The 24,202-nt window shown below is 42.1% G+C and overlaps 1 protein-coding gene across 9 annotated transcripts in view; it reads left to right on the top strand.

Moving 5' to 3' along the window:
- DACH2 (dachshund family transcription factor 2) overlaps window positions 1-24,202 on the top strand; it is an 839,221-nt gene that overhangs the window by 688,324 nt on the left and 126,695 nt on the right. For 5 of the 9 annotated variants that reach the window (XM_085607797.1, XM_085607793.1, XM_085607796.1 and 2 more), the window contains one exon: window positions 7,230-7,343. The exons of 2 other annotated variants lie outside the window; for them this stretch is intronic. In XM_085607797.1, the coding sequence (XP_085463923.1) occupies window positions 7,230-7,343 (114 nt within the window). The remainder of the gene's footprint in view (window positions 1-7,229; window positions 7,344-24,202) is intronic. 2 more of the 9 variants (XM_085607794.1, XM_085607798.1) reach the window with 1 other exon arrangement.

Genomic DNA, 24,202 nt, shown 5'->3' with positions numbered 1-24,202 from the left:
CAAGACTACAAGTCCCAGACTTGAAAGAAAAACCTGGAGTGGAGCTGCACATCATGCCTGGGAAACTTGGAAGCTATGCCTGTATTCCAACCCTTTTTCTCCACTTTTTGTTGGGACACAGTTTACAGCCTAGCCATCCCCCTTTTGCAACTTCCTCCACCAATTTGCATCTAAAAACTATTGGCAAAGCCTATGAGTCACAAGGGTGAGACCTATTTGCTTTGCTGATTCTTGTTATCAGACTTTGGCTAAGAGCAAGAGAAAAAAGGAAGACAAGGAAGGAAAAGGAGGAAGAGAAACATAGGAAGCAGTGGCAACTGGAGACCGCAGAGATGGAGAATTGTCTGCAAAGAGAAAGCTAAATAGATAGAAAGTGTGGAGTGGTGGAAAAACAGAAGCTTGAGGTGGAAGCAAAACTAGGCAGCCTTGGTGTTTGTGAACCTTGGCATTCGGCATCAACAGCATGTAGCAGCATTTACGGCAAACATCAAACCAAATTGTTCCCCCCAGTACTTATTTTTTACAAGTTAAGCACTAGACTCTCCAGATGTCCAAATATTTGGCTGATGTGTGCTAACACTGATGCATTTCCTAGTTGTAAAAATGCTGTTTTATCAATATGCATCATGTGTAATCCTACCTTTATTATAATGGAATTGGTTCCATACTAGATTAACATGGATATACATACATCAGTAGGTTGTATAGTGTGGGGAAAATGCCCAATGTCCATTTTATGATGATTTGTATTTCAGGTATTTTGACTCTGTCCATTGGGGCACCACTGCTGCCCAGTGCCCAGTGTATGCAATGTGCTCAGTAAAACATGTCGAAATCAGGTAATACCGGATTGGCTTATTTAACTTTCCTAGAAGGCCAAAGCATATGATGAAGAAAATACACCTATGGCATAGAAAATTAATATTTCACTGTGGACTGCAGCATTTATTGTAGCATCCACTAGTGTGGCAAGAAAAACATGATTTAAGCCTACCAGTATAGCCTGATTATTACAGCTTAAACCTTCAGCCCAACATATCAAAACAACCATTTTGGTAGGGCAAATTACTTTCTTTAAAGTATTAATAGCTGTGTAGGCTTTGTAACCAACTGGGGAGGGTGTTTTTTTAATTTAAAAATGGGGAATGTAGTAATTTAATGTCACCATGCCCCTGCATTGACAAGCCCCCAAATGCAATTTTCACTGTGGAACTGTCTGACTGCCCTATAAGGAAACTAGTGCAGATTAAAAGATTGATTCTGTATCTCAGGTTTGGGACCAGTTAGAAACATTATTCAGCCACTCTTTACTATTTATTAAATGCCCAATTCAATGGTAACGTTGCATTTTTTTATAAATATTTCAGAAAATACATTGTTAAAAAGTTACCTTTTCTTTCCTTGAAGCTGTCAAGCAGTTGTCAATGAAATGCTTGACCATAATGAGGTGTAACAGGGGCAATGGTCTGGGAGTGAGGAGGTGGGGAGGTGTTTTATTCCCTTCACAGATAGACCAGTTTGGTTAGGCCCAGGTGCCTAATTAACCAAACCCAGTGGGAGAAAAGTTCCCCTCAGAACTGGTGTTGTATGACCACATAGGAAGGGGCTACTTATTACCCTGTCCAAACCTCTGAGTGGGCACACAGGCTCAGCACAAAGGGAGAGGGGTTTCGCAATCTTGGATTTTGGGAATAAGGTGCACTGTGAGATTGTTTGCTGTAGGGCAAACAGATACTGCAGCAAAAGTGGTTGCCCCTGGGAACTTTTACCCTAATGGTTAGTAAAGAGCCAGGAGCTACTTCTACTCACTAGCTGACCAAAGCACCATTCTTAGGACACTCTCTAAACCAGTGGAAAAGTGAAGGATTGCCTCTGCTGTTTGAGACCTATGAGGGAACATGAAGGGTTAGGCCTGATCCCGCTTGTACACAGGATAAAGAAGCGGACTCTAAGGGTCAATTGGCTGACCATGTGAATAACTACAGGAAGACAACAAGCTGCAAGAGGACTTTTTGCCTAATTACCCAGCTGACCAGTAGCAACTGGACTGGACTGGAACCTTGCTTTTGGCCTCTGCATGACACCTTGAAAGTCACTCCGTGCCTTCCCTTGATGTCCCAGGATGTCTTAGTAGTGTACTGTTGTGGTTCTTTTGGCACCAGAAGAAAGTTTGGAACCTTTTGAAAACTTTTCTTCCCCAGCTCTAGTGATTCAGCGAGACCTACTAGAAAAGTATGTGACTGTCAGTTCCACAGCTTTGGAATGGATTTTAGCGTCATCCCACTCAAAATCCCACACATCTGAAAAGCGACTAAGTCCTATTCTTTGTAGGTTCTCAGAAAATTTAGAGCGAGAAATCTCCAGAGCTGCAAACAAAGTACCTTTCGGTATTTGGAATTAGAAAAAAATTCAAAATGTTTTTTACAGAAAGTGAAAAAGTCCCTTTTTGAAGTGGGATTTAGGAACTTTTTCCTCTTGGTATATCTGACCCGAGCTTCATCGGGTTTGGCCTGAAATTGCAACTTGATCCAAGTCTACTGTGACCATTGGCTTCAATTTGCTGCTTAATTTTTCTTGTTTTGTTTAGTAAAATTTGTATTGTTTTGTCTTTAAACAATAACAAAACACAGCTGCTGGCACACAGTGTCATACAGTGCCATCTTCAAGGAGTTTGTTTTACATGTAATACCTTCATACATAGTATATCATTTGGTTAAATACATCTATAACATTCCAATAGTGTTTCTCCGGTATCCCAAGCCTTCAGTGTAGAGTCTATATCTTCTTTGTTCAGTGCGTCACTACCTTACAGTATGTTTGTTGTATAGGTATCTGTTCTATTCCTTCTGTGGTGCATGTAGTTTGTGTAGTCCTTGCTTTATTTTTCTTGGTGCTTTTTCTACTTAAATCTTTAACAATTCATATCTCCAATTCAACTTATTGGATGTTTATCATTTTTGTGTCATTTTGTCTATTTAATTATTCTCTCTTTTTGAAAATTAAAGTGGGGCTTCTATTGTGTTGGGTCTTTGACTTTTTAACTATTGTGGAACTTCTAATGGCTTTACACATGTGCTTTAAGTTAAGCCTGTCTGCTAAATGCCAAAACTACCTATGGTTGAACTAAGGTTTAAATTATTGAAACCTTTAGCTCGACCTAACAGGTTAGTAACTATATTATTACTTGTGGTAGGCTTTCATCCACCTCACTTAATATTTCAATTTCCTACATACAGTGATTGCTAAATTATACTCAAGAACAGTGTCCTTGCTTGTGCAATTCGGATATCACTATAAATTGCTTCTTTACATTGTTTTTGCCTCTTAGCACATATTGATTATGCTATTTTGGACGTTGTTTAGATAGCATACAGAACAAAGAATCACTCATATTTTGCAGAGTCTATCGTACAGAATGTGATAAACATATTGCATCATTCACCAGCAGTTCACAATGGGACAAGAAATCGGTGGTGCTTGCATAATGGCCCAGTGCATAGCCACACATGATGTGGAATCATCACATGATAATAAATAAATGTGGCCATCACAATAGAAGCAGCTACTAATCAATAGTTTGTCTGAAGGCGGTGTTATTAGGTGCAAAGGTATGTGCATCCTCAAAGTCCAAACTAGGTGCCACAGACCAACATATTTGATTAAGTCATGGTGGGGGTTTGCATGACATTCATCAGGCCAGATGTTAGACATTTTATGTCTGGTGTAGTAAATAATGATAAAAATAATGAAATATTAATATTAATAGTCACCAAAATATGGGTGTGATCTATGGGCCTGAATTAGCGTTTGGCGGATGGGTTACTCTGATAGAAACGTACCGGAGATCACACCCACCTTATTACAAGTGCATTAGGTCCTGTGGAACTTGTAATAATGTGGACGGGATAGATGTCAAGTTTGTGATGGAGTACACTTCCACAAAACTCTAAATCAGACCCTTTATATGGTGATGTACCATGGTATGTATGAGATAGCATGTGAAAGCAATATCGGCGAAAGGCAGGAAGAGTGCTTTTAAAATAAAGTCTCTATTCCAATTTATAAAGATCAAAATCTTAAACTTACAAGATTTATCCTATTACTCGTGCCATCTTTTTTCCCATCTTTCGCTATCTCTATATCACTTGATTTAACTGTTGAATTTTGTGATCTTTCGTTGCACCTGGGGGTAGGAAAAGGGACAGCTAGCCAGTTTTCTAATTGATGCAAACAAATTAGTTATGCATAGCTGGATAATTTGAATGGGAGCCCTTCCTTCTTCTTCAATCTGGTTTGATAAGGGTTTTTTCAGCATCACTGCCTACCATGTTTTTTGACTTCCAAGAAGCTGGCAAGTTCAGAAGGTCACCTGGTTGGGACAAGCAGGAGATGTAGATGCCATCTATCTGTTGGTGAAATACTCACAGCTCTTAGTTATTCCGGATAAGAGTCTGTGTTGCTGCATATCTCTTCTCATGTAAACAAGGTCGCTGCAATGTTTCAATCTATTCCATTCATATCATGCAATCTAATGCGTTTATCAAAGAGAAATACTATTGTAAACAATGCTGTCTCCATTTACTTGATAAAAGACGGGACTAGAAGAAATAGGAGAGAGGTCACAAGAGGAAAGAAAACGGAAATGAAAGAGATTTGGAGAAAGGAACAGCAAATCTGATGTTCATGCCCTCTCAACCAGGCTTGAACTATAATTGTATGTGTAGAGACAATGAATTCTCAGTAACACCAACTACACTGGCACAGGCATATGGTACACTAAAGAAAGTGTGGACTTGTTTTACATGCAGAAATACTCAGCAATCAGCTGGCCTTAAATTAAGCATATTCATTCTACTGAATTCTTCCATTTGATCTGCTCATTTAGCCCATTGCTTATGCTGTTAAAATAAAATTCACTGGTTCTTCCAAAACAATAGGGTTCATCTGCTTGGAGGTGGGTTTATAGCCCCTGTGAATGAAACACTATAATCATCACACCAGCAGACATTTCAATGTAGTGTTCATCAGTTGTTTTTGTTTTTAATTGTATGTTATCTTTTGTATTTGAGCACTGTTGGTTACTCTTGGTGCTTACTTTCCTCATTACCATCCCCAAATGTATCGATTCATAGCCACATTTGTAGCACATGGTTGTGATGGTCCAGTTCAGGGTATTATAGGAAAACAACGTTTTCCTCTCAGTGCAAGCACATGGCACACAGTTACTGCATGGGATATTTCCTCTCAGGGGTGACGAGCGCTACATTTGATTACTCTGGGTCCAGATACTACTTTAGAGCTATTCAAATATATAGAGAATTTGTTTGAATGCATGTTTTTTGCACCTGGACAAATTTGGCTTGTATATCAGTATAATGTTGCCAGTCCCTTTCGTTAACTGATTGCTTACTGTGAAAACATTGTTGCTGATACCGTTCTGCTGTATGTCTTTTGTCTTCTGTTGGATATGGGTAAGAGGTCTAGATTAATGTGACATGCTCGTTTGAATTCTTTGTTGGTGACCGTTTTTGGTTAACCTCTCTCCATCAATTTCTTCTTAATTCAATAATCACTGAATTCAATGCAGTTCCTTTCCCGACAAATATTTGCCCACATTTTAGGACACTGGCACGTATAGTACAATACTCTTTACCCGAGTATGTACAAAACCATTATACAATTGCAAACTCTATGAGTGGTATTGCAGTTTTGAATGTACTAAATCCCTTTTGTGATTTGGAAAAGCCTTTCTATTGTAAAAGAGGTTTAACCACTCATTCCGCATGGCAGTTAAGAGAGAGAGTGAAAGATTTGTCCTTTCCTGTTTGCAATGGTGTATAACCGCAATTGGGTTTGGAGAGTATTGAAAAGTTACTCATATCTCAAAGGCAGTTGTAACCCGTTTGCAAAGGAAAAGCTGCCTGCCCGCTGGACAGCTTTCCATTTGAGAATTGTGTTGCATGGCCTCAGGGAGCATCAGGAAATGGTCAATAGGACCACCGGATGTTCCCGCCCCCACCCCCGCTGTCTTCCTAAAAAGAAACACTTTTTTAAGAAACAAGGTCTGCTTAACACCTTCAGCGCTCATGACGGAGTGGCTCCGTCATGAGCCACGGGTGCCGTGTGCTCATGACGGAGTGGTTCCGTCATGCTGCGGCCGTTGGCCGCCGCTCCTCCCACGCTGCGCTGATTCCCCGCCTGTGCGGGCGATTAGCGCAGTGGGCGGAGTCATGACGGAACCACTCCGTCATGAGCACAGCTCAACCGTGGCTCATGACGGAGTGGCTCTGTCATGAGCACAGCGCCACCGCGCTGCCCCCAACCCCCCCCAGCGCTGCGGCGGAATTCCCGCCGCAGCGAAGGGGTTAAAAAAAGTTTCCCATTTAGGAAGGGGATGTAGGTCTACAGTCCCTTGTAGGCTGCCATCCCTGCCTTGGTAGCTGATTCCATATATTGACCTCCCTAATCAATAATCATTTGACAGGTCATTCTCTGACCCCTACAAATAGGCATTTTGTGATATAACCTTTTAGAACAAGTTGTATTGCAAAATTACAGGCCAGTGGCAAAAGTCAGTGTGCAATGTGCATCTACTATGTGTGACCATTAAGGCCATTAATCTCCTTGCGTTTCTATACTTAAAAGGGTGCGGAAAGGACTACCCAAAAAGTCATGGTTTGTGGCTATTATCAAGCTTTCCAGACAAGCCACACCCTGCAACACCTCCTTACAATTTGAGTCAGATGTACTCATGTAATAATGCGCACGAGTAAAAGGATTTACAAACGCAATATCCTCTTTGCATTGTAATTTGAGCCATTCACACTTAAATTTACACTCAAAAATGGCTTAGTGAATTGATCCACATTGTTTAATTAGAGAAAAACATTGTTGATAAAAACATAAATCTGTATTTCTGAATAATTTTTTTCTTGAATTAATGTCATCCATATTTATCAGTATACATACAGATATTAAAATGTAATACTGTTGTCAAAACATTTCTTCTGATATAGTTAAAATTAATGATAAAAATAATAAAAGAGGTACTTGTGGAACTTTTCTGACCAAAGAGCCTTTTTGCTAGTTTGCATGAACTTGCTAAAGTGCCTTTTTCACGCATTTTGTAATTATGCGAGCATGCCAGAATATTGTCAGTGAAGAAATATTCCTGACATCTTTTGAAATATTTCACCTTCATGCTCTGTTTTTGTACGTTATTTTACCAGCTATGCCATTTAGCTGCGATCTCTTATTCATAGCTATGCTGCCTAACATCAGAGATGGCGAACTCACTGACCAAGACACTGGGACCAGTTTAAAAAAGACACAGAAGGAGAAAGGTAAGACCCTTCAGTGCAAGTGTATTACAGGCTAGGGTCTGCTGACACGTGAGCTCTTACGTAAAACATCTTGACATTTATAACTTAATGCAAGTGGGTGATATATTATACCAACTATTTGTTCAATAACTTGTCTGTATGTCGTCTAAAAACTCCAACCTATGTCAACATAGCTTTTTCACATTTATCAATATTTTCGTGAATGCTACATGCAAAAGTATTATATTTAGTCAGTGTGGAAAAATCAGAAGTTTCACTCCCCAAACTGGTCTGCCATTGGAGACTTTTTGATTTGCCTCTTAATTGGATATTGTGCCGTAAATATGATTAAAATTCAAATCAGCCTTATTGTTGTTCTGACTTTTTCATCACTCACTTTATAACTAAACTGAAACGTTCTGGTTGAGCACCAGGCCAAATGCCACATGTTTCAGTGGCTGATGGACTTATTTAGAGATTGACGGACAGGATACTCCATCCATATATATCTGCCATATGTCAATTGTATTATGGTCTATGGCACTTACAATATCGCAGGCGGGATATCTATAACAGTTTGGACGGAGCATTCAGTCTGCCAATCTCCAAATAAAGATTTGGCTGTCATAGAAATAATCTGGGCTACCATAATGTGGCATTACATGAGGGCTAATGAATACCTTTTGGTTGGGATCATTCTTGCTGCTGGCCGCCGAATGATGTGTAGTATCAGTTCTGTGATTCAATATATGAGTTTGCGGAATTTCCTGAAGCCATCCTTTTGATGGAGTTTGTTTTCTTTTACAGCACTACTCCTCTGGAATCTGTCTCAGTTTTGCTTCTCAGGGTTTTTTTTTACTCATCCAAATCTCTGTGTAAAGTAAACCATTTTTCAGTGTACTTGGAGTTTATTCTCTATGTTTCTACTGCATTTTGTAGTGCACCAAATACAACATTTGCCAGTGCTAATCTGCATTGTGTATCTGTTGAGTCTGTGCTTTGTTGAAAGCCAGCAGTGTCTTGCTCTCTATATCCTTCTATAGGATGGATTAGCTGCCAGGACCTTCTTAGTGCATTGCTTTCTAATTCAGTTTTAAGACCTTTTGCATATGCTTTGTCTTGGCATTGAGAATCCTGGAACAAAACTGGTGACATGCACACATTGTTTTTACTTTACATATCTATCGCATGGTTTGGGTGCGGAAGGGAAAAGGAGTGAATCAAATGCTTCTCTGTACTTATCTGTTGCATGATTAAGTGCTGGGAGAAAATGAAGTGAATAACCATGGTTCTCAGTGCCCAGCCTGTCTGTGTGTGACCAGCCCAGCATGATATGAGCATGGCCTGAGTCCAAAGGTAGGAAGAGGCAGTGGTGATAATAGTTGCAACCAGGGGGGCTTGTACAGGGTTTCCCCTCCTGGTGTAAGCTTTATATGAGGATAGAGCACTTCTATGCCAGGGTACGATTCCTGGTTGTGCAAAAGAATAGAGTACGTACCGGGTATGTCATCTGCACCAAGAACATCCTGCAATAATTGCAATTCAAATACCATGAACAACAGAAACAACAGGAAATATTTTCAGCTATCACTAAATTCTGAATCAACACTTAGTTTCAAACATATGTTCCAATAAAGCCACTGGAACCACAAAACATAACCAAACACTTCTATATTAGCTAGCCGTAGGAGAATAGTGAGTGGTTCATGCACAGACATAATCAGTAACACTACATGGTGACACAGCAGGGGCTAATGAATCCGATCCTACCCCTAACTGCGCTCCAGCTCAGCAGCCAAGGTGTGTCGGTGCCCACTGACGGACCGCGGTGACAGAGCGCGTGTTGTGGGCAGCGGAGCAATGCTGGCGTCCTTGAAGCCTCAGCAGGGACAGAGGCGGAGAAATACTGCAAAACAGTTGCTGCTGATTGTATAAGTGCCTGTGCCTGCCCCAGTCTATTGATAGATGGGAGTGGGCATGCTTGGGGTAGAGATGGCTGGGAGCGTGTGCTCCTGGCAAGAGGAAGACGTTCAAAGCAGTTTCTGCTGATTGTATAGCTGCCTGTGCCTGCCCCAGTGTATTGATAGATGGGAGTGGGCATGCTTGGGGTAGAGATGGCTAGGAGCGTGTGCTCCTGGCAAGAGGAAGACATTCAAAGAAGGGGCAGATGTAGCACTGCACTCTAAAGGCTTCGACTCTCTAACTCGTTTTTGAGAAGCATCAACAACAGTTTGGTTGTTTTTAGGGTCTGAGGATACCTTCCAGTGTGAATGGTCTTACTCCGTTAATGAGAAAGTAAGGAGTTCCGTCTGCACTGGATGCAGGCCAGTTTGCATGTTAGGATACACAGCAGCACAGGATGAGTGTGGGAAACCTGTGTTGTTTGGCTTTGCTGCTTACAGTGAGTGCGGTGGCAGTCATCCCACGGCAGTCCCATGTATGTCCAGTACTCCGAAGGCACAACATAATTACATTCCTCAAACACTTTGCCCATCTGCCAGGTTTATATATACGGGGACATGTCAGCCTATTCAGATAAACACATTATCGAGATGTTATCTAAAAAATAAAAAAATCTTAGCCTGTTTAAACGCTTCCCACTCGCCAGTGTGCTATAAACAGTAAAAACGTAACGCAGCCGGGGTTGCCCTCATTAATCAGGGAATAGAAATCCGTTGAAAGACTTGCATGTTTTCATCACGGCACACCACTGCCTTGATTTCCCCGCCACAGCAAAAACTACTTAAAACATGCTCCTGAGATATATGGCTCAACCTTTATGAAGTATGACAAGTAAGCAGTTTATACAACTGTGGCAAACATATGTGCTCACATCTGGCTTTCGAAATATCATCATAGTTTAAAAATGATTTATAGCCGTGCACACCATAAAATGCCAGCGCTGCTACAAGGTAGAGCAGTTGGGCTACTGAAGAAATGTTTGACTGTTAGAAAAACTCTGGGTGAAGTGCCGCCCTTCGCGGGGCTGCCTGTGTGCGAAGTGCATGGCACATATATGAAGTTCAGTGACTGAGGGCACCACGGCGCCAACGGTGTGTTAAAAATGATATGTAACAGTACTGACCGTGCAAGTATAACATCGCACGATAACATAACAGAACATGACCTAATGTAACATGTTACGACATAACTTAATGTGACAACATAATTGTAATCTTTCACTTCACAGTACAAAAAATGGCACGTCTCCACATACAGCACTTAGCACACTTTAAAACAAAGCTGTGCCACATTCAATCAAGAACTTACTCAAGGTGTAGACTTTATTTACAGCCACACACTTTGGTTAACATTTCTTTTGATATTACTACTGCATGATAACAATATTATAATCACAAGAATAAAAATACATATATTAATAATTAAAAACAGAATAACGTAATTAACAACTACAACAACAGATACACAACTACGTTAATGATAATGAGGATGATAGTGACGATGGCCGATGATGAGAACAACGAGGCGAACAACAACCACTAGAAGAACTATTGTACTTGGAACATTTTTCATACTCGGTTAAGGACCTGTGAGAAGGAGAGGCGCTCAGATCTCTATAGTGTTTGTTTAGCTGGTGGTCTGGAAAAAGATAATAATCAACAATAGAAAAACATTTAAATTGAGGCATTTATCAATATGTCATATAAAATATTAGGGTGTCTGAAGTGTATTTACAGTGGTGAAAACAGCACACTTTAGAGTTAGTAGCTAGGGCGCATTGCTTATCAATCCCTATTGGTTAGGACTGCCATGGATGATGTATGTCCGACGATGTATGTATGAAATTTAGTCTTCACCATATTATACAGAATATCACTGTATCCTTCAAAGTCACAATAGAACCAGAACAATTGCAAATACCAAGAAATATTTAGCAGTAACTTAAAACATTGATAGACCTTCTCAGTGTGCCTTAAAAGCTTAAGTAATTGCACATAAAGTTTTTCTAACCATAATAATTACATTAGCAAACGAATAATGAGTATGGATTCTGAATTAAGCATTGCCTGAAAGAATTAGTTTCTGTGTGTAGAAAAATACAAAAACAGGTGCATAACACGTAAATGAGAAATATGGAACCAGGTGAAGTGGGAATCTTGTCTCTGGAGAATTCCCTTTTTTAACAATCACACATGCTTACAGATGGAAACACGTACAGTACAAGGGAAAATCAACAGAGGTTTTCAAGCTTTAAATTGTATACATTAATGGAAAACAGCTTTGAAATAACTTTCAAACGAGGGTCTTATTCATCATCCCTATAGACTGTATCTTTTCACCTCCTCTATATGACAGATTTTCAAACTCCCCCCTTGAACTAGTAAGTTCATTGGATTGCTGGTGTTCTACGGTCAGCTCCTATGCAGAGCAGTAAGCATGTATTAGAAAACACACACACACACACATATATATATATATATATTTTTTTTTTGTTTTTGCTCCACCAAATCCGTTCAAAAGAATATGCCCAACTGTCTCACGGGCTACCAGAGGCTCTCAATTTTACTTCCAGCAAATCTCGGCAGTTGCGTAGAAAATGCTCAGACACCCAAGTATGATGAAGTAAGTTTTAATAGCTGAAAACAACGCAATTCCAAGGCGCAAGCCGAAACGCATTGTTTTCAGCTATTAAATCTTATTTCAGCAACTGCGGAGATTTGTTGGAAGTATAATATATATATATATATACATATTTATATATATATGTATATATATATACATATATATATTCACTGAAAATCAATAAAAGGTTACAGAGACGTTATAGTTAAAACCATAGAAATTCAACGGTTAAAGTTATAGCAGTGCATGGCAAGCGCGCAACTTACCTTACCGCATGAGCTATAGTTACTTGAGATATCTATAACTAGAACTGCTGAATTTCTATGGTTTTGTGTGTGTAAAATCTGAACCTAAATATAATGTCTCAGTGACTACTTTTATTTTCAGTGAATTTCTAAGGTTTTTTAAATCTATTTTCTAACTACAACGTCCCTGTAGCCTTTGTTTTTTTTCAGTGAACTTCTACATTTTTTAATGCTATTTCCTAACTATAATGCCCTTGTAACCTTTTGTTTTTTAGTGACTGTCACCTTTTTTTTAATATCAATTGTATACGATATGACCCATAAGTTCAATTTACTAATATACATTTTCACAAGTTTATAAATACACTTTATTCACACATTCATTCTTATTATATATTTTAAAACTAGATTAAGGTGAAGTAACTTATGGAGTCTTTCTATAAATGCAATTGCGAATCCTTGATCCAAAAAACGGGGTCTGCCGGATACATTGCACACATTCAATACTAAAACACATTTAAGACGAATATGCCATTGCAATATCCATAAGTGTATCACTGCCTGTGTGTGGGTGTGTGAGTGACTGGGTGGGTGTGTGAGTGGCTGTATGAGTGTGTAAGTGGCTGTGTGAGTAGCTGTGTGGGAGTGTAATGTGGATGTGGGAGTGGGTGTGTGAGTAGGTATGTGAATGGCTGTGTGGGTAGGTGAGTGTTTTTTGGGTCTGTGAGTGGGTGTGTGAGTGGATCGGTGTGTGAGCGGCTGTGTGGGTTTGTAAGTGGGCATGTGTTTGGTTTTGTGGGTCTGTGAGTGATGAATATTCACAAACTTTACCCAAAAAGTCTCATCCATCCAGGAAATGTTTGGGGTAATCTGTCAAGCGGGGACGAGAAAAGGGAAGGTCCAAAAATGCATTTTATCCATAAATTTTTTCCAAAGGCAAATGAATGAAATGAAAATTACATTTATAAAGCATGCTATTGCCTTAGAGTGTCTAGGCACTGCTGCTCAATTAGAATAGAGAGAAAATATAGTAAACAGAACATTCATATATGCTGTGAGATAGCTACAGTTTAAAAATGCAAGTTTTGAGGGCTTTACAGTAGGAAAGTAATTCTGACATATTTTTGAGTCTCTGCGGCAAGGAGTTACACAGCCTGGCCATGCAGACAATGAAGCTTCTGCCTCCAAAGTTGACTCTCCTGACTTTGGGAATTACAAGATTAGACAGAGTAGAGAAGCGCAGAGATCTCCTAGGAATATATCGTTGAAAGTGCTGTTTGAAGTAATCAGGTCCTGAGTCATGTTGTGCTTTAAAAGCAATACAGAGGGCTCTAAATTCAATCCTTCTCTTGATAGGTAGCCAGTGTAAATATGGAAGAACATGCAATACTGAATAGTGCTTAGGAAGGTCCAGAAGAAGCCCGGAGGCCGCATTTTGTTAGATCTGCAGCTTCTATAAAAATCTTTTTGGAATATTAGTAAAGAGAGCTCTGCAGTAATCGACTTTCAACAAAATTATCGCAGAGATTATAGCCTTCTGCAATTGGGGAGGAATTACTCATGAAGTCACTCATGACATGGTCAGTGACATCACTGATGATACCACTGATGACATCACTGATGACATCATCCAGTGACTGTGAGTGTTTAAAAAAGTTTGAGTGTTAAATATATATACACCAAGGTGTATTGGTGAATCAGTGGGTGTATGGGTGCCTCTATGGATGAGTCAGTGACTGACTGTATAAGTGAGTGATTAGGTGTCTCAGTGAATGTACGGGTGAGTGACTGGTTTTGTGAATGTCTATATCTGTCTGTCAATTGTTGTCTAAGTGGCTGTATGGATGTGTGAGTTGGTACGTGAGATTCTGTATGGGTGAGTGATTGGTTGTCTGCGTACCTGTATGGGTGTCTGAGTGGTTGTATTGGTGGGTGAAGGGATGTGTGACTGCCTGTATGGAGCAGTGACTGGATGAGTCAGTGGCTGTATGGGTTAGTGAGTGCATGTATGAGGGGCTTCATGGGTAAGTGTCTGTGTGTATGGCTGTGTCATTGAGTGAGTGCATATGTCAGTGGTATTAGGGTGAATAAATGGGTATGAGAAAGGCAGTATAAGTGAGTGATAGGGTATTTGAGTGACTGTATGGGTGAGTGAGTGAATGTGAGCATGGCTGTATGGGTGAGTGTGTGCCTGTGCCAGTGACTGTATAGGTGAGTGAGTACGTATTAGTATCTATATGAGTGAGTGAGTGTTTATAATTGTATGGGCAAGTAAGTGGCTGTGTGATTGACTGTATGGGTGAGTGAGTAGGTGTGTGAGTAGCTCTATGGGTGACTGACTCAGGGTGTGAGTGGCTGTATGGGTGTATGAGTGGATATGTCAGTGGCTGTATTAGTGGGTTTATGAGTGGCTGTATGGGTGAGTGAGTGGATATGTGTGTTGATCTATGAATCAGTGAGTGGCTGTGTAAGTACTGGCATGGGTGTATGAATGGGTTTGAGAATGGTAGTGTGGAAGTTGGAGTGGGTGTATGAAGAGTTATATGGGGGTGTGAGTTAGTGCGTCAGATTCTGTGGATGATGTAATCAGTGAAGTCATTTGAGATGTGATTACTGATGTCATCAGTGATGTCACTGATAATGACATGAGTAATGTAATATATGAGGTCATAATGAGTGCATTGCAGGGGCACGTAAATTTCTCGGGTTTTCTACGAGTGAAACATCAGCCTAAATATAATGCCCCTGTAACCTTCGTTTTTTTCAGTGAATTTCTAAGATTTTTTAAATGCTAATTCCTAATTACAACATCCCTGTAACCTTTGCTTTTTTTAGTGAATTTCTATGTTTTTTTGTTAGAAGCACTTGTGTTTACTGAGTGGTGGAGAAAAGGGCCGGGCCCCTGACTAACTCTCAGGAATTCCGCTGTGTAGGACTTACCGGAGGTACTAGGAGGGATTCTTGGCCCCCAAAGTCCCACAGGAGTAAAGTGGACTTCATCCCCCAACCAGTTTTGCACCAGAAGCTGTGTTTACAGAGTGGTGGAGAAAAGGGGGAGGCCTTCGAAGACGTCTTAGCTATGCCTCTGTGTGGTACTTACTGGAGGCAACAGGAGGGGTAATTGGCCTCCAAGAACATCCTTGGGGGCCAACTACCCCTCCTATTACCTTCATTTAGTCCCACACAGTGGGATTGCTAATAGGTCTTCGGAGGCCATGCCCCCTTTTTCCACCACTCTGCAAACAAACCTCCTGGTGCACTACTAGTAGGGGAATGAAGTCCTTTTGGCTAATGAGGGTCCTTGGGTCCAACTACCCCTCTGTTATCTTCAGCAAGTCCCACACAGTAGATTTGCCGAGAGGTTTTTGGTGGCCACGCCCCCTTTCTCCACCACTCTGCAAACATGCCTCCTGGCACAATACTAGTTGGGGAATTAAGTTCCCTTGGCTCTTGAGTCTCCTTAGCGGCCAACTAGCCCTCCTGTTATGTACAGTAAGACCCAAACAGCTGGATTGCTGAGAGGTCATAAGAGGCCACTTCCCCTTTCTCCACCACTCTGTAAAAACACCTTCTGGCACACTGTTGCTTAGGGGAAGAAGTCCACTATAGTCCTGAGGCCCTCAGGAGGAAAAGGGGACCTCATCTTCCCACCAGCAGTGCACCGAGAAGCACATTTGTGGAGAAAGGGGACATGGCCTCCGACCCCCTGTCATCATTACCCTGGGGCCTGCCCCCTTTAAAAGAAATAAAAAATGTAAAGGGCTATTTTTTGTCTCCGGGGACCCAATCCCTAAGGGCCCGGACTTTCTTTTTTTAAGTTCTTTCTTAGTTAAAGGCAGGGGGCCCCGTCCTTGCCCATTTTTGACCCTGGGGACTCCATCCCCTGGGGTCTGCCCCTTCTTTAAAAACAATCTTTTTTTAAAAGTGAGGGGGCTGCGCGTCCCCCTCCCAGGCCGATTTCAGCTCCGGGGACCCCTTTGGCCTGTAGTCTGGGTGCCCAGGACCCACCCAGGGCACCCACATTTAAAACGCTGAGAACCACGGGGAGAGCCTCAAGGCCTCCACAGTTCCTTTATGCTCCCCGCCTCCTGTGGGAGCTGGTATTGCTTTGAGATCCAGGAAGTTGCTAACATGCAGCTCCCTGGATCCCAAAGCAATATGTCGGTTTCCCTGCTCACTTCAAAGAGGGCAGGGAAACAGACACATGCTCTGCTTTCAGCAAGCAAGAGCATTTTGTGCTCTCGCTTGCTGAAAGCAGAGCACTTGTTTGCTATGTTTTGGTCGGAGCTGTGCTCCCGCCAAGCCATAGCAATCTGTAATGTCCCAGGGGTGGGCACTCTGTGACACTGCTGGAGCCGATGCTGGGGAGTGGCGGTCCTCAGGGCCATGTAGGGCTCCTTTGATAAGTAATCCCCGGGGAGGTGGTGGTCCCCTGGTCCAGGGGCCTGCAACAGACCCCCTTCATTATTGTATTTGTGCCCTAGGAGGGTGTGGTCCCTGTGGCTGCGTGGGGGGCCACAGCCCCCACGCATTATAATATATTTTAGCCACATGGAGGTAGCGGTCCCCGAGGCTGCGGATTGTTTTTTTTATTGATTAATATTTGTGCCCCGGGAGTTGGTGGTCCCTGTGGCAGAGGGAGGGTTGAGCCGCCCCCGATTTTGTATACAACAGTGCCCCGGGGAGGTGGAGGTCCCCGGGGCAGCAGGAGAGCCATGCGGCTCACCCACATATTCTAACTGCTCTGGGGAAGTGGACATCCCCGGGCTGCAGGGAAGACATAAAGCCTACCCGCATTTAAAAAAATGTATTAATGTATGTGCCACGGGGAGGTGGCAGTCCCTGGGGCAGCCGCGGGGCCAAGCGCCCCTGCATTTATAGTAGTGCCCTGGGCAGTTGGAGGGCCGCGGGGCTTATCAAAAGCCTAGGAGGGGGCCCATAAACCCCTCTCCATTATTAACTTCATGCCCCCGGGATTTGGTCCTAATGGGGGCTTTAGCAAAAAGAGGCACGGGAGTCCATGCGTCTTTTAAAAAAAATGTTGCTGCTGATTCGTAGATTCACCTGTGAGTCCATGGCAAATAAAAAAAAAAAAGCTTTCAAACCATGGCAGGGTCCCTATCTGGGGGGTCAGGGTATTCCTACTCTGTCCCCTTTTCTTTATTTTTTTTTTCTAGGACTTTAGTCCGAGTCCCTGTCTTGTAGTTCCTAGGAGTCCCCCAGGACCTACGCATTTTGGATGACCTAAACTGAGGGCTTGGTGTCCCAACCGCTTCCGGACACCCCCACAGGATATATCAGCTGTTAGACCAGCTAGCTCTACAGTACCACTACCACCCCCTGTATTCTACAGTAGTGTAGGTAGTCTCTGGCAACCATTGAACATGACAACCTGATTCCTCAGGGATCGTGGAAAACAGTACAGTACGTTTTGCTCAGACACTCGTGCTTGCTTACTCTCAGAAAATACTCAGGATGGCGATTAAGACGTTTCAATAAGTGTTTATTGGTCCAGCGACAGTCTTGTATAAAACATATGTGCTGCGACAATCAGGAGACAGAAACATATGAAAGAGATTGCTAGTATCAATATCATCAATAGTAGATACATTTTTACCATAGTGCTAATAAGATGAGCAGGAACAGTTCAGATAAATACAGTAGCGCTTGCATATTCCTAAAATGCCCGCCCTAAAATGTACCTGGCTTAACCTGGATGTGTAGGTTGATGTGTGTATCGCTATGTGTATCTGTAGCCATGAAACCCCTAGGGATGAACCAGCCCCCTCACCTGATGGTTTAGAAGGAAGGACCCCGTCTCTGCGCCGAGGTTGACAACTCACAAGGGATTTCAGACCGCTGTGTGTTGAAGATTCACCATGCAGGACCCCCTTCTCAACTTGGAAGGTATTCTCCTCTAATTTGTAGGGGGGAGTAAGGGTCTTTTATACTAAAGTGGTCACTTCAGGGTTTTCCTTGAATCAATGTGTTTTTAAAACAACCATGGATGTTTTGAAAACAATAATAAATGTTTTGAAAACAATCACCGATGCCTTTCTAAACAAGTGGGATCATGCACAGCTGACTGTTGACCAAGGATGAAAAAAAGTGGTGACCCTTATACAGAATAAATCTGCAGTGCTTGGGGACATGTTTATGTTTGTCAGGTACAGGGATTCAGATAGAAGACTAAGAGCCTGGTGTTGAAGAGACAGGAGCAGGCTATTCGGTAAAAGGTCACCTGTTTAGAATCGTTATAGTCATGTGGATGGGATAATGAATGTAAAATGGGGTATACATCGATGAGAATATCCTAAAAGACATGACGCCCACTCCTCATCAAAAGGTCAACAAGGTCAGCTAGGTAATGATAAAGCTAACATTATTAAAAAAGGCATAAAAATATAATATATAATAAAACATGCTAAAAAGCATTTTTTAAAGCCTAAAAACATTTCAGTAAAAGAAAGTCATTTTTCCCTAAAGAAGTGTTCAAATGGTCCTCTAAACTTGTACGTATTGTGATTATTGTACTGAGCACCTTGAAAGCCATGAAGCTCAGTTATAATAAAGTCACATTTGACCTTCAATTTGGTAAATGTTTAAAAAGTTGCCTAACAGTTCCCAGTGCAGGAGAGGCCAAATTGTTTATGAATCCGGTGCTGAAAACTCAACATTACTGAACATTGTATCCGCAGATGGCAGCCCCTCAAGAACTTCCAGTATCATATCCAATGAGCAAAGATGGTCATCTCTGGTTCCCACGGCAGTCGCCAGGGAAGAGTTAGATGCATGCACGCCTGATGCCGATTCCTGTACTTCTGACGCAGAGCCGATATCCCTTCCAACAGGAGTAGAAGCATCCCTTGGAGGCTATAGAAATGCAGTCATCAACATGGGAGTATGCTGTGGACAACTGCACGTGTTGGCCTGCAAAGGCGCCATTAGCGCTTCTATGTCCGGCGGTGTAACTGTTGGAAGTGTCTGACACAGGTCCAACACGCAGCAAAATCCGCAGAAGAGGCAACGGAACACAGGCAGGACACAGTCTAGCCAGACCAGTCTGAAAGACGGGGACCAATGCTCACTCAGCTCTCGCAGCCGAGGTTGGTCAGGTAGAACACCATGCGCTCACGACAACATCGTTCCAGCAGTGTTCTCTCCATTTCTTGAGGGATTGTAACATCATTGCGAAGCAAGAGTATTAAAATCAGGATGCCCGCTACTGAAAGCAGGACCAAAGGAAGCCCTCGAAAAACGCTTCCAAGTATGGAGTGTATGCAGGCTGGAATCACTCCGAAGAAGGTCTGAAAGGTGGTTAAGAGACTTGATCTAAGTCGCGTAAATAAGTGTACGATCCCACTCGTATCAGACGTGTTAAAGATACGATGGATCGGAAAGTTCGTACGGACCAGGGCATGTATCTCTGCTGAAGACATTGCACCCTGGAGATCAAAAGTCTCTCGGGCTGAAGTTAAGGCCACATTTTGTTGAAACAACATGGCTGTCAGTCTGCTCAGCGAATCAAACCATATACTGGAAACGTTCAATGAAGGCCACAGTGTTGCCACCCTAACTGTGCAAGCCAGGAGAAGCAATACTTGCTTACAGCAACCAACTCTGAAACATACTGGGGCCGATTCACTGAACTAATCTGAGACAAAATCCTAAACGTACTACTTTTGGTATTCACAGAAGGCATTTAGTAGTAGTAAAGTTAGGACTACTAACTTTACTACTACTAAATGCCTTCTGTGAATACCAAAAGTAGTAAGTTTAGGATTTTGTCTCAGATTAGTTCTGTGAATCGGCCCCACTGTGACTAGATAAGCGATGCTTAGTGCCATTCCACAACAGCCTTGATCATTTAGCACTCAATAACTTCCAAGTAGCAAGAGAAGTTCGCTTTTGATGCATTACACGTCCCATGAAGCAACACTTCTTTGCACACTAAAGACCCACTTATAGCCTTCCCGCAGTCAGTACCACTTAAGAAATCTTCAGTCTCCTTATTTCTGCACCTATATCTATATGGTAACTCCCAGTTTTCCTGTATGAACCCTTCACCCAACGCTTCATACCTGCCTGCTTGGATGTATCTAAGGCAGTATTGGAACTGAAATGTCGTGATCGGCAGTGTGATATAGCCATAAATTGACCATTCCGTTGATGGTGACACTGCTACTGTAAAAGGTAACTTCTCCTCTAATTTCTCAATGAGCAGCATGGTGTACTTTGCATCTCTGCATGCCATAATCAACTGCCTGTCGGTCAGATTGTAAACCGAGACAAACTTGTGCAACACAACTTCCCAACACTATAAGAAGTCACTACAACTGGCTCGTTTGTGTGCATATAGCGCCGGTCAGGCCTATGGATACTAAACCCTCTGGTGGTATTCTTGAATCTTGCTTGCCACCTATTTGTTTCGCTATGCCAAACCAACCATCCCTTCCAATTGGGAGCAGAATAATTGTATGTATCATTCTGTATCATTGCACCCAGCATTTCCTCACTTATCAGTGTGCCATTCAATATACTTGCAAAAGGTATGGGTAAGGGGATGTGTGGTGTTTTCAGGTCTTTAATTTTTGCAAACCAGTAGCAGGTAGTTTGTTGCACTGTTCTGTTCAGGAATATTATCGGTATGAGGCAAGCTCTAAATAAAGTCTCTGTTACCTGAACCTGCCAATCTTTCATCCCCCAGATAGATTTTGTATCTATCGTGTCCCTCCAATAGTCGAAACCTTGTATAGACAGTTGGGAGATAAAAGGTGCTGAATATATGAACTTGGTTTTTGTCAGCATCATTTTCTTTGCAGTTGCATTAGTCTGTACTTACGTATAGTAATATGACATTGGGTCTGATGTATTGAATCCTGAAAAGTATGCAAACTTGTGTGCGAATGTGGCAGAACTACCTTTCGGTGGTGTCGGCCAATGTTCCCATTGGTGGTAAGTGTTTACAACGCGTGGAACACAAGCTCTGTGCAAAATGTGATGACCATAATGTAGTTAACAAAACATACTATTGTAGTCAGGTGTATCTTCATACAATTCCCTGTAAGAAAATGCAGCAGATTGTTCTAAATCTGAAAGCATAGTATTTACAGTCTCAATGTCCCAATCATCAGAGAGTGTACCAGGGATCATGAAATCATTCATTGAATTTTTAAATACGTGTGGAATTTTCAAATGTTCAATAGGACCAGATACATCATATGAAACTCTATCCCAAACTATACCATCCGGTACTGGACCTGCTGAAACGTTCACTAGGGACAAGTCTCTTTGTTCACAGTGTGATGACGTATGTGGTTTCAGGACCAAGTTCACTGGTTGATCTGCAGGGCGTTGTGGGAGGTAATGCCCATTCTGTAGTAGGAAAAAGACAGTTACTATACCAATGCAAATTAACAGGAACAGGATCCCTAATGTAAACCAAGGATGCAACCAAGGGTACATAAAGTAAGCCTTTTTCAGCCAGAGATAGAATTGTCGAAGTTTTTCTTTTTTAGAGATGTGTGGCGTTTGCTCAGGTTCAATTGAATCTTAAGTAAAGTCATCAAAGTTGATGAAGTTGCCAGACGCAGTTCGATCTATCTTTGGCAGCTCAGTAGTGTTTGTAGAAATGGCAGTTGCTTCTTGTGAAGGCACGTTGATGTAAAGTTCGTTATTGGGCCGAATTGCAATTTGCGTTTAGTAATATTTTGGTGTTGTTCTGTTTCAACAGGTGTAATTCATCCTCCGTTATTAGCTACTCCGGCATCTTGCACAGAGGAGTCTTGAAATGTTATTAGTCTTTCCAACTGGACCTCCTGTATAGTAGCAAGAGGAGATCTGTGGTTACTCAGGGCTCCACACGGTTGCTGTTGAGAATCCGCCACATAGTGTGCTTTGATCATATCAAGGAGACAGATCTTTTTTCTTCTCAGCCGACAAGAGGCAGAAGAAGTGCTGTTCTGGTTCCTTGAACTGCCAGGACAGATACAGGTATTCTTTAGGATGGCCAAAACTCCTTCTTGTCCACAATTGCTTCTCTGAACAGGTTCCCAACCTTTGGAACCTAGACAGGTCTTGCCGGAACCGGTTTCACTTCCCCAGTGGTGGTGCATTTTACTTGGACATAGCTTTGTACTGCCCGGAATTCATTGAGTTCCTGTAAAACAGCCAAATGATCAGGTCAGGTACCCACTTTCTTGTCCCAAACATGATCTCATAGGGGGTACGTCCTCCCAAGGATTTTCATGGCATATTATTCAGTGCCCTCCTGACCTCATATAGGTGATTGACCCAACTACCGCCCGCACCTAATACCCTTGCTGTTAAGAATTGCTTTAGGTCTGGTTTTTCCTCTCCACCACCGAATTCCCCTTGGGAAGGTAGAGGGAGGAGTACTGCAAGGCCATGCCCATACCTTCCATGACTTCCTTGTAAGCCCGAGAGCTAAACGTATGGCCCTGGTCAGAAGATAAAGTGCCAATTGCGTATGTCCTGATAAAGACGTGCAAATCTTTTGCGGTGGGTGGGTGTGTGAGTTTTTTTGGGTCAGTGAGTGGGTGTGTTTGAGTAGCTATATGGTTGTTTCAGTGGGTGTGTGAGTGGTTGTGTGGATATGTAAGGAGTTGAGTGAGTGTATGAGTGGGTGTTTAAGTGGCTTTGTGGGTGTGTGAGTGACTGTATGGGTGTGCAAATGGGTGTGTGAGTGGTTGTGTGGGTGTGTAAATGTGTGTGAGTAGGTCTGTGGGTCTGTGAGTGGGTGTATGGTTTTGTTTTGATTGGGGTCTGGATCCGTGCATCCACCTGAATCTGACCGGATTGGCAAATTCTTACACATGCAAAAAACAAACTTTTTGGACTATTTCTTGCTCATGAGGAGTCCCTCAAAGACCCCTCCATCAGTCCCATCGGATCAGGGTACGTCTACCCTGACCACTTTTATCACGTTTACTTTTTATTTCCCCCCCCTGGGAACTGTGTCCTGATGCACAAAATGGTGGCCGCAACTTTCTTCCCAGGTTGTGGCCAGCCTATCATGACATTGCTGTTGATAAGTGGATCCGTGGATCAGCATGGATCTGCGGCGGATCCGCATCTCTAGAGATTTTTACTTTACTAACTCTAAAATTACTGAACAGATTTACACCAAATTACAAAAAGCCCTATTTCTGGACCAAGGTCTAGCTTCCTGACAAATTTGATACAATTCTGTTCAGCAGTTTGTGCTGCAGTCGTATCTAAAATCTTAAGGGAAATTGCATGGGGAAAATGAGTTTTGGGACCCCATTTTTTCACAGCCACCACTAGACAGATCTCCCCAAAACTTTCCAGACAGCAGCTGAAGTGACTGGGAAACTAACTTTGAAACTTTCGTGAAAAATCTTCAAACGGCGCCAAAGTTATTAGCCAAACAAAAAAATAATTCCTATGGAAACCAGGCCCTAACTATAACTACCTACTGGCTACCTCCAGTAGGTATCCCAGTGCGGGTTGTCACTTGGTATTTAAGGTTAAGACCACATTTCCATAGGAAAAAGATATTTTGATTTGCTAATGCCTTTGGCGACATTTGTCGAATCTTCACAAACTTTCCCAAAAAAAGTCTCACCCACACAGCTTCTTTCTTGAAAGTTTCGGGGTGCTTTGTCAAGTGGGCTGAGAAAAGGGAAGGTCCAAAAATGCATTTTCCCCATGTATTTTTCCGAAGGTAAGTTAAACAGCGATACAACATAAACTGCTGGACGGAATTACACCAAATTTAAAAGAAAGATAGATTTTGGGCCAGAAAATTTGATTTTTGTAATTTGGTTTAAATCTGTTAAGTAGTTTTGATAAATTAAGGTTGAAGAACTTTATATATTTCATGCCACGGAGGGTCTGCAGAGCCGACAAAGTTGAGCTAACTGTAACTTACACCCCCGCAATGCATTGCTAATGACCTCACATATTACATCACTCATGACGTGGTCAGTGACATCACTGATAACATCTCTGATGATATCATCCAGTGAGTGAGTGTTTTCTAAAAGTATGAGTGTTAAACAAATATAT

The sequence above is a fragment of the Triturus cristatus genome, chromosome 5_2 (genome assembly GCF_964204655.1).
Source record: "Triturus cristatus chromosome 5_2, aTriCri1.1, whole genome shotgun sequence".
NCBI classification, from domain to species: domain Eukaryota; kingdom Metazoa; phylum Chordata; class Amphibia; order Caudata; family Salamandridae; genus Triturus; species Triturus cristatus.
Note: the sequence above shows the minus strand (reverse complement) of the source record. Positions and strands in the feature narration are given on the sequence as shown.